Here is an 11,684-nt window from a genome sequence, read left to right as displayed (position 1 = left end):
CGATGAATACACGGTGAGCTAGAGTTAACGAAATCCAGGAACACACAATATGGCTGTTGGCAAAGAATGAGATCAAATTGATTGATGATAGAAGTTAAGATAGAAGTAGAAGCAATGCTTCTACCTATATTGTATTGCAGGAAGCTAATTTAGTCTTAGGCTGTAATTCCATAGTCAGTTCTATTTATTAGATTGGTTTTGATTCTCGTGTATACCCTACAAGAACTATCTCTGGCATTATGCCCAGCCATGGTGTGTTCATGTCTACAGTTACAACATACCGGAGGTTGGTCTATATTTGTGCATTCGTTATAGGTATGTTGACCAGAGCAGTGGCTACATGTGGGCATCTCTTGGCTGCACATTGCTGTGGAATGGCCATACCGACAACACCGAAAGCATTGGAGCACTGGGCAGAAATCTGTTGTTTTACATTTTGACCATTGAATTGACAGTTTTTCTATCTTTAAAAGTTGATTTCTTAGACTAGGTGTTACCTGAATAACCCAATTGTTGTAATATTTATTTTTCCTTCCCATTCTGAATTTCGCCCTGAAAGCCTCGTTGAATTCCTCTTCCTTATATGTTTCACTGATAAGGTCATTTTGTCTGTAAATGTACAATGGTAGCTCTTCCCTAGTAATCTCAGTAGGAACTGAAAAAATGGCCACATGTGGCAGCAATTTCCGAGGCTTCCTTATCAATAATTGGGGAACTTCTGTAGCTATGTGCCGCTCAAGCTTAAGAGCGTTTTCAGGGTTCCCAATCTCTATAGCAACTCCTCCACCTCCAATGTTTCTCACTTTGTCAATTCCAATACCTAACTGCGATGGTTTGACCATCTCAAATAATATCTGCCGCACTTTATTGCAACTTTTCTCGCTGTCTTTACTGTATAGGAGAAGTACCTCCCTGTTTGTTCCTAAGTGTCTCAGTCTTTTATCAGTGTTAAAAAGCTTGCCGTTTTTCAGAGCTTGACTATAGTTTCTTTGTGGAGGAGTGTCTGTGTGTCTGTATGATGCCAAGTTCTCCAGTTTTTCTTGAATGTATGTCTGATTTTTAAGAATTTCTGAGATGGGGGCGTCAGGCAAGGCCGCCCCAAGGCCACTCAAATTCTCCTGAGTTGTCTTTAGAACAACTTTATCTTTTATATTAATCAGTTGTTCCTGCATATGTATTTGGTTGTTAATGATGTCAGAAATTGGGCCTTCGTTCCTCAGCTTATCAAGGCTTTCCTCAATTTTTTGAGCTTTCGTTAAGATGGAATCCACATTTAATTTATTCATAATTTTTGTAGAATGTTGAATAATTTGGGCATTAATTCGATTTCCAGTTTCTCTTAATTTATCTGTAATAACCTTATCTGTACTTTCTGTAATTTTTCTCTCTATCGCAGATATTTTCTCTAATACCTCTCTCTGTATAACTGCCTGATTCCCATCTCCTACAGTTTGAATGAGATTATGTTCAATTGCGTCCAGTTTTCTTAATATGGTACCCTGAATATCAGAAATTTTTCCTGTGTTAATCATTTCAGTCAAATCAGACTTGGTTGCCAATGTATTAATTCTATCTATAAAAGGCTCCATAGATTTCATTTTGTCAAATGAGGATTCGGCAGAGTCAATTAATTTTTGGAATTGATCTAAAATAAATTTCATGTGTGATGTAACATGAAATTTACCATTCGGGTTATTAATGGCATATGTTTTAACTTCGTCCATGATACGTTTTGCATCCTGCGAAAATTGTTCTCTAATGTATAATTCCATCCCAATATTAAATGTCTAATTATATCAATAATATAAAGTGCAATGGGAATAAATTAGAGCTAATAAGTAGGACTATAAATATCAGCTCCAATAAAGACTCGAACTTCCGGTTGTTCTTATACGCTCTATGGCAAAAAATCAATGACCGTAGCCATGACAACCAATGTTGAGTAAGATGTTGATAATTTATTAAATTCTAGAATCGCCATAATTTAAATTCTATTCGGTGGATTTGCTTAAAATTTTCAACACAGGTTACTGATCGTGTCCCCGAAGAAATGACCGGACAGAATTTGGATCCGTAAAGCCGGAAGCGTAATATCGGCGTTCAATTACCGACCGGAAGTATCGGCACTTTTCCGCTATCTCAGCGAAAAATGGTCCTAGGACCCCCAAATTTTGTGTCGAATAGTAAGACGACAATACGCGTTAGACGCCGTCTCAAATCCGGTTTACCGGATTGCCGAAATACCGGATAATCGAAAAAAGTACCGTTTTCGACCGTATTTCACAAATGTTCGATTTAAAAGGTCCTACTTGACAAATTATCGTCCGTCCTGTCTTACGAAAAAACTGTATACAAATTCCATCATGATTTATCACCAAAAAACCACATAAAAACAAGATTCCTCAGAGCACAAACAAAAGCAACATTCCATCATCTCGAAAAGTTGTAATCCTTATTCTTACACACATACAACTATATTGTATTTCAATTTATAATGAAATTTAATTAAAATGACAAATGAACATTTTAAATATTAAATTATTACAGTTTTATGTTGCCATAGTCAGAATCTGTTCTTGTCCATGGCAGCCTAACGTAGTAAATTATTATAAGATAAATACAAGCTTAATAGGCTTATTTTCCGGAAACGTTTCGGGGTTTATTTTATGGTATATTTACTCAGGTAATAATATAAAGTGTACCCCGAGGAATTTCTAGAAAGTATTGCCCCGGATCCACGATGGCTCCGAGAAAGTGTTCGCGGTTGCCCCAAATCGTCATGTTTGATTCTAATCAGCATTGAGGCGTTATCCTATCTAAAGTTTGATATGAGCCAAACTTCCAATTAACAGATGCCAATTGTTATGAATTTACATATATTTTTATATCGTACTTCTAAAATTGTTCGTTATGGAGGAGTATCTGTTTCAGGGAAGTGATTGTCTGTATGAGTTTGACTGCATATACTTTTAATGAGTTCAAAAACTATAATTTCATTTCATGATATATAGTATATATTCTCGCCATTCTTTAGCCTGTATATTATATTATACAAATATTATTATATCATATTACAGTAAATTCTCATTATATCGCGCATATACGGAGAGAAATCAAATGAACGATATATCACGTGGCACGATATAACTCGTGTACAGTATATATCCATTTATCTTACCTATTATCGATCTCCTTGCTGAGTTGCATTACGGGTTGTATTTTATACAATGGTAGTTTCAATACCAAAAATTGGAGTATGGTAATATTTTTTTTCCAGTAGAAATTTTAAATATTCATTAAAGTACTTTTGTATTTGAAAGACAAGGAAAAAATGCAATATAATGAGATTGAGCGATATAATGATGCACGTTATAACGAAAAGTTACTGTATGAATATATAATTCAACACCACATTTACAAGATAGTTAACCGAGATACGTTTTGAGAGTGGCTGAAAATTATTTCAAACAATTACATTTGTGATTGAGGAGCTTAACTGAAAGTGTTCCGTCCCAATTTTAACCGTTCATAAAATAATATTAAAATATACCTTGTCTGTTAAGTAAGTTGACTTCTGGATCGTGTTTATATAGCACACGCATGCAGTACATTATTTTTAACTTTAAAATACATATTTCGAAATATAGTTAAAGAAAAAACTATACAAAAAATTTCTGCGTGTCTCAATAAATGTATTCCCACAAAAACTCTTTATTAATCAAAAGAAAATGTTACTTCAAACACTAAAAATTTATTTATTTATTTTAATTTAAGCCGTGAAATGAAATATAATTTTTTTTTCTAGTAAATTATGAAGATTTAAAGAGGAAATATAACAAAAATATTAATTTATGAAGATGAATAATATTTGGTATATGTAATAATAATTAATCTATGAATACTTCTTATCACCAGACATCATATTGGGGTTGCTTTTATATAAACAGGATTCTTGGAATGAATAATTACAAGACTGATATCGGTTTCAATCTGAAATCAAAACAAATTTATCGTGTAAATAAAAATATTTTATCGTTTTTTATAAATATAAACTAATAATATTTATTTATGCTCGTTCATAAAGAGATAGATCAATAAATATTTTATTTAAAAAAATAATAATATAATGCTTAGTCTGTACCTCTTTTGTTTCTGGACATAGAGTAATCTTGAAGTTTTTGACTAGATTAGCTAATATTAATCTTCCTATTAATTGAGCTGGTCTCATTCCTGTGCAGTGCCTTGGACCAATTCCAAAAGGTTGATATATGTAAGGGTCCACTTTAGATTTATCGTCGAATCTTTCCATCAAAATACACAAATTTTAATAATATTTTATTTGTTTATTAAAAGAATTAACTAAATTAATTAAATTTTATATAATATTTTTAAGCATACCTTTCCGGTTTAAATTCATCAGGCTCAGACCAATATTCAGGATTTCTGTGAAGACCCCATTGCGGTACATATACTGTCATACCCTTAGGAATTAATATATCTTTATATTTATAATCTTCCTCAGCAATCCTATTAATGAAGCTAATTTTCAAACATTAACAAATTATTACAAATTTATAAACTTAATTCATTTTCGGCCAATTTTACAAAAAAAAAAAAAAAAAAAAAAAAAAAAAAATACATACGTTGGAACTGGTGGATATAATCTCAACGTTTCACAAAAAACTTGGTCCAAATATTTCATTTTAGTTAAGGAAATATAGTCAATACTCTCCTGTAATTGGTGAATGCTTTATAAAAGACTAAATTATGTAACAAACAAAGGTAACTTTAGAAGATTACTTTGTTTTTAATAAATTAACTTAAACATTTAGATAATTTAATGAATAACTTTACTCAAAATTAAATCTTTAATATATCATAGCTCAGTAATTTATAAATATTCGAAATAAACTGATACAATTTTATGGTATACATTTTAATAATCAGGTAAACAAATAAATAATGTCGTGTTTGAAATGTGAATAAAATGCTTGTATTTTTTGTTTAAGAATATTTTTATTTATAAGAATATTCACCTTCACATTTTTTCAACGGAAAGGCAGTTTGAAAATACCATTTTTACCATTAAACATTGAGTTACTTCCTCCTTAATAGCTGCGTAATTTCAATATTGTTTTACATGTAAATGATTATCCAAAGATCCGACGGAGGTAAGTCAGCAGAATAGAAAGAATGAGGTAAAAAAATTTTCATAGCTTATGCATTATTTTGTTTCTTGTAATTTCTGCAATGTGTGGGTGAGCGTTACCTTGTAAAACACTAAAACACTTAGACGATTCGCCAAAAATAGCTGTTTTAGTCTTAATTTGTCACGTACTCTTTCTAGCTACTCACTGTACGAACCTTCAGTGAGAGTTTGATCAACGTTCAAGTACTCGTGATAAACCCCTCAAAACACACACAAAAAAAAATTTCTTTAGGAGTCATTCAAATCATTTACAAAAATGGTATTTTCAAACTGCATCCCATTGAGAAAATATAACTGTATTTAGTTACATTTTCTCAATGGGATGCATTTGCTACTGGAGATACTGTGCTTTTTTATGGGTAAAAATTCTTTACGGTGACAAACCAGATAATAGCTAGGTGAATTCATATTGAAAATTTTATATTAATATAAATTATTAGTATTGAGTGTTGAACACAAGATTGTGTTATTAATTAAACACTTGGCTTTTTTTCCCCATCTTTATTCAATAAAGATAGGAAAAAAGCCAAGTGTTTAATTAATAACAAAATCTTGTATTCAACACTCAATAAAACACGGTTTCAAAAAACAAATAGGCTATAAATTATTAGTAATTAATATTATTCATAAAAATATTGTAGTTTAGAATAGTTAAATATACAGAGATTATAATTAGATTTCAATATAAATAATTACATCTTTATTACTGAACTGGAAGATTTCCTCTCTGATTCTGTCTTGCACCTCCGGATATTTAGCAATTAGATAAGTAGCAAACATCATTGGATTACGAATAGTGTCATATCTGAAATTAATAAACAAAAATTATAGTTATATGTACAGTACGTATTATTAATACTAAATTGAACATTTTCTTAGTTTAAAATTCAATGCTTACGTTGCAATTGCCACGTAGAAACTATTAGCCAAACAGTGGATAGGTGTCAATAATGATTTCTTGTAAGTGTCTGGTTCTGATTCCAAAAGGAAAAGATAAGGAAAATCATTTTAAAAAACCCCGAAGTATATAATGATATTTTATTATATATAGTAAATGAAAACTTCAAAGGTTTAAAATCTCTATCTTTTGTCAAAAAATAAATTTTAAAAAATTTAGCATTTTTTTTTATCATACGACAAGAGAGACGAAAAATATGAAAGTAATGTAACGTGCTTCTTAATAGATAATTCTTCTTAATAGATAATTAATTAAGAAAACAATAAAGATTTATATAATTACCCGAGTCTTTAGAAATCTTTTCTGCTTTGGCTTGATTCTTTATGTAGATTGTATTAATCATTTGTTGGAGAACATCCGCATAATTTTCTTGCTATTACATTAATAATTTCAAGAGGAAACGAAATTTATTAACTTTTATTGTTACAGTATATCTTCTCCAAGTAATTCATTATATTTGATTAATTAATTCTGAATCGAATACATAAGAATTTCTTTAAAAGTATCAAATTTTCATTAAGTTTTTACTATTGAAATATTTTATAATTAATATACAATTTGCATACCTTCTGCAAAGAGAGTCTGGCAGAAATTGCATCTTTGCAAAGATCGACAACAGCCAACATCGATGGAACGTTAATGAATCGCTTTACTTTATGAGTTGTAGTTCTTATGAAGTAAAGAAAGTCTCCAAATTCTGGAAAACAAGCTAAAAGAAAATAATAATTATCTCATTATTATTCTGTTAATTAAAACAATACATTGTCTCTAATATCCAATACTTATGTAAAAAACAAATACATAAGTAAGTATTTGATGCTTCAAATACTTACTTAATGTTTTAATATTTGTATTTTAAATATTTAATTACTCTTTTAATATATTTTACAGTTTTTAAATAAAAATTATTAAATATTATAAAATAATATATAACAATAATTTAGATATTACACTACCTTTTTACCAATTTGGATACTACACTACATTTAAAATATTATGTTTCTTTTCTCGTTTGTTTTCACATAATATAAAATCGAAATTTAAATAATTTACCTGATATAAAATTAATAGTATTTGAAGCACCGGTTTCAAAGGCATAGTCCAACGAACGGGCCATTTTCTGTTTATTATTAACACGAACTCCAAGTGTTGTTTGAAAAGCCATATCTGCCAACAATATGGAATATATCTCTCTCATTTCTAAAGTTTCTCCATTTTTAATCATCTCTCTAACTTCTTTCCAATTTTCTTCAATTGTACGGTTTACTGTAGGAGTTAGCTATAAATTAAAAATATTGAAAATACTACATGCAATTATATGCCATTTAATCCTTGTTTTAATTAGAATTAAACTATGAAGAACCATTTTTAATTTGCTTGTAGTATAGCTAGGAGTTATCATGTCTCTAGATTGCTTCCATATAGGTCCATCGTTTATTGTGTTACTAATACCAAATAGTTTATTTGGCACAGCAGACATTGGAATATATGGCTATAAAAAATATAAATATTTTTATTTAAATTGTTCAATTATATTACTTTAAGAAATATTTCTTCGATCGTATGGCTTACGTTTCTTTTATGAAAAATTTGAGCTTCTTTAACTTGAATGAGCTTCAATAATTCTGGATCGTTAACTGCTAGAACAGGATTAACTCCAAAATAATAACTGTCAAATGATAAGTTTAATTAATTTATAATCAAAATTTAAGAAACTCTTAATTACTTTCTTAAAATACAATATACACACGGGAAAAGTAAAAATTTTTAATAGAAAATTAATGTATAAAATATATTTATAAAATTACCCGTAAATAGATCCATATTTTTTCATCCAATCCTAATTCACATTGTTTATCCTGGGAAAAGAATATTTAAATATATTTAAATGTTTAAATTTAAAAAAAAAAGAATTTAAATTCGGCATGAGATAATCAACGTTACCAGTTTAATCATTTCCAAAATATTTCCAAACCAAAATGATGGCTTTGGTCCAGGAATGTTGAGTTTTTCAAAAGTTCGAAAAGTTTCTTTTCTTTTGCTATTAAAAAGTCACAAAAAATTCACAAACAGTCAAAATTAACCAAAAGAAATGAGAACATTTAATTAAGAACAAATACTTTTAATATAATATACTTTCTACAAGTACGTAGTTCATAACTTCATTGAAGGGTTATCATAGAATTGAGAAACCATTATTGCAATTTTAAGCCTCCTAAAACGCATTTCAACCGCCGGTGTTAAATTGCCTTCATCAGTTAAGTAATTATACATTATATAAAGTATAAGGCAAAAAATATTATAAATAAATTTTACAAAACTCACACATTTAAACCATGTAATATCATTAAAATAATAATAATAAAATGATAAAAAGTGAGGGCCACTTAACACCAGGGACCGAAGTGCATTTTAGAGGCATATAAGGCAATAATGGTTTCAATTGTTTGATAACCCTTCAATAAAATTATGTACTTCATATTTGTAGAAAGTATATTGTATTATATATATATAAAGGGAATGAGGGATAATTGATAAATAACTACTCTTTTTTTCCTGATACAAAACACAATATTGACAATTGCACTTCAATTCAAATAAAACTAAAGCAAAACGAATTGCCTTCAATATACATAAATACCATAAAGATACTTACAGATACCATTTTATTATAGTGATAATCGATAAAACTAGAAAAAAGAATACAAGAGGATCCATATTGTATCTCCCTTCTATGACAGAACTCTTTTACAGTATCTTAGCGATATACAGTCTCTTTAAATGAATCTTAAATATATATTTTCGTACTTTGTTCTGTTATAAAACATCACTAATCAATAATAATGCATTATAATGATCAAAGATAAGATTGTTGATGATAGTGTAATCTTACGTTACCTTATTATTTATTATCGTAATCGATAATACTTGATTTAAACCCGTTGTCATAGAATCAGACGATAAGTTGTAAACAAAAAAATTTAAATGTACATTTTCTTCTGTACAAAGCAATATAAGTTGCCATTTTAACTCATCTATATATCTATATCTATATCTATAGATCTATCAATTGTACCTGCATTTTTAGATTCTACTTTTTGTGTATAAAAATCCATAAACTGAGAATTTCCATGGGTTTGAACAGAACGTAATTTATTATTATTATTATTATTGAATGTATTTTTATCTACAAATACATTAATTACTCTATTGAAGGATTACATGTTACTGTATTATGCTAAATTCAATTATAATTCTCTCATATAATCGACAAAATTCTTACATCATTGATTGCATTGCTTAATAAATTAAAATGCTTTCAATGCGTTTTTTACATCTTAGAAATTAGATTGTCAAGGAACGAATCCTGATGGCATTTAATTCGACTAAACGCTGCAAATAATCATTTTAGTATTTCACTTACCAATGTTTTAAATTTATATTAAAATAAGTTTATCTTTTAAAATTATTCTATATTATTTCGTTAATGCTAAATATTATTACTTTATCTTAACATTATGATTTAAAGCACTAACAGTGTTTTAAAATTACTACGTAAGTGTCCAAAGTACTTTAAAATCTGTAGACTGATTATCAAATTATTATTCATCGTCCTGACAAACAAGTTTATACCAAGATTATTTTATAGTGAAATTTATAAAGTAGATATTATATAACTCTTGAAATAATAAAATTATAATAATAGGGGCGTAACTGAAAGTTTTTCTTGGACTTTTTCTATAAATTAATTAACTCATAATAGGCATGGTCTTTTTTATTCTATAATTTGAAATCTTTTTCTATGAGACTTTGGAATGTACCAAAATATCTTCCTAAGTGATAACTATATGCACAGTCATTTTGATAAAGTAGTTAAGGTTACCACAAACGTTGCGAAATTTTTTTTTTTTTTTTTTGTTTTTTAAACTTTTTCTGCCTTATGAGCACTAAGAAGGCCTTTTGTCAAGCCAATCGTGAGTTCGGTCAGGCCGGATTGTGAGGGACGGAGTGTACAGTACGTATCCGGGACAGGCCACACACAAACATTTCTGTTTTTCATCCTTTCTTGCAGATCCGAACCAAACAAAGTCTTGCAGAGCACCCAGAACTGTGAACTTATTCTAACTGAATTATTACTTATTTATTTTTTAAATCATCGCTTTAACGTTTTCTTTTCCATAGTAAATAAAGCATAAGATTAAAAAACCTAGCAACGGGTCGCCTAACTTTCACGCTAAAATTTGGTGACGTTATCTGTTACCATGTTTTATTAAAAATCTTCTTATATTTTTAACTATTATAAAATGGCAAAAAGCTTAATTTTGAGGGTAGAGATGGGTTTTATAAAAAATTGTGAATGCTAATAACGAGTAAAATCATCATTAAGTCTGACCCTACTGGACATACACACGACCCCGTTTATCGTTTCATCCCGTCAACATTTAACCGCAAAAATTTAATAGCATCAATTCCCCTAACAAACATACCGCTGTGCAAAATTTCAGAAATTCTCGACGAAACATCCAAGAGTTATCAAGCTTCAAAGAGAGTGAGCAAAATTGAGCCTCTTCCCACACACACTAATATACATATATACAGAAATTACCCCCGAATTTTTGTGATTTCTCAACGTATCAAAATCCTCTGAATTTAAAAATGTAAAAATCTCGGAGGGGATGATTTTTGACCGATCGTCAAATTTTTTCTTTGTTATATATAACAGCTCGAAAAGTCAAAATAATTCTGTACAGTACCGAAAAACATGAATTATTTAAGCGATTGCTCCACCGTTATCCTATAAATATAACAAAATGTAGAGTGTAATCATGGTTTGTGCGCGTAAATACATTGTAAACGACCTCACTTTCTCCAATGTCAAAAATATAACCAAAGTAACAGGTGGCCGTGACTTTATTAAATATACAGTAGTTAATCTGCACTACAAACAAATTCTGGAAAATGGTCCCGTATTTAAGTTTTAGTAACGTTAAGAAAACTCGGAAAACGCGCGTGGCTAGCACGTTGACCAGAGGCGAACCCACGACCAAATACCAGCGTTTAGTTGTTTTATTTACTCGACCATTGGTGGGACCAAACAATAAATATGGAAAAAATACATTTTAGAAATATTTCTGATTTCTTCTGCCGGGTAAAGTTAGTAACAGAAAATAAATTTCGTTTGAAGCCACGGAACCATCGTCAAGGTCTCACGCTCTTCCATGGGTTTTTTTTTTTTTTTTTTGGTCCAGAAACATCGTAATGACTAGGTAGCATCGCAATTACGGGAAAAAACGGGAATCGCGCCATTTCCAAAACAATAATGTTGATAATGTATTCGAAAGTTTGAAATAATTATTGTAGATTCGAATGATGCATCATACCACCAACGCACTATACACTCGCTTCTGATTGTTTGCTTACAGGCTTCTCCACACAATCTCCAATGGCAGGTTTCTTTTGCAAACAATGTGAATATTGTGTTATATTTACATATTGTATGTAGTATACATATTACAC

General features: G+C 29.6%; 1 protein-coding gene across 1 annotated transcript; it reads right to left on the bottom strand.

Annotated features, from left to right (window-relative positions):
* Positions 1-3,783: 3,783 nt before the first annotated feature.
* Positions 3,784-8,943, bottom strand: LOC136990573 (cytochrome P450 3A6-like). Its single transcript, XM_067288968.1, has 14 exons — positions 8,824-8,943; positions 8,112-8,208; positions 7,976-8,026; positions 7,740-7,836; positions 7,531-7,659; positions 7,221-7,446; positions 6,734-6,876; positions 6,450-6,540; positions 6,108-6,183; positions 5,906-6,014; positions 4,644-4,732; positions 4,399-4,539; positions 4,142-4,301; positions 3,784-3,990 (listed from the first exon to the last, which is right to left on the bottom strand). The coding sequence occupies exons 3-14, from the start codon at positions 7,999-8,001 to the stop codon at positions 3,919-3,921; spliced, it is 1,359 nt and encodes a 452-aa protein (XP_067145069.1). The 5' UTR covers positions 8,002-8,026; positions 8,112-8,208; positions 8,824-8,943; the 3' UTR covers positions 3,784-3,918.
* Positions 8,944-11,684: the final 2,741 nt, after the last annotated feature.

The sequence above is a fragment of the Centruroides vittatus genome, unplaced genomic scaffold, assembly GCF_030686945.1.
Source record: "Centruroides vittatus isolate TY-2023 unplaced genomic scaffold, ASM3068694v2 scaffold_946, whole genome shotgun sequence".
Taxonomy (NCBI): domain Eukaryota; kingdom Metazoa; phylum Arthropoda; class Arachnida; order Scorpiones; family Buthidae; genus Centruroides; species Centruroides vittatus.
This window is presented reverse-complemented; position numbering and strand designations above follow the sequence as displayed.

Excerpts from the sequence above, each read along its gene's own strand:
- LOC136990573 (XM_067288968.1), bottom strand. The coding sequence starts at position 8,001 with ATGAAAAAATATGGATCTATTTACGG. Across the intron at positions 7,837-7,975 it reads AAATATGGATCTATTTACGG|TTATTATTTTGGAGTTAATC; the intron begins GTAATTTTATAA and ends ATCATTTGACAG. Across the intron at positions 6,541-6,733 it reads CCAGACTCTCTTTGCAGAAG|CAAGAAAATTATGCGGATGT; the intron begins GTATGCAAATTG and ends TTAATGTAATAG.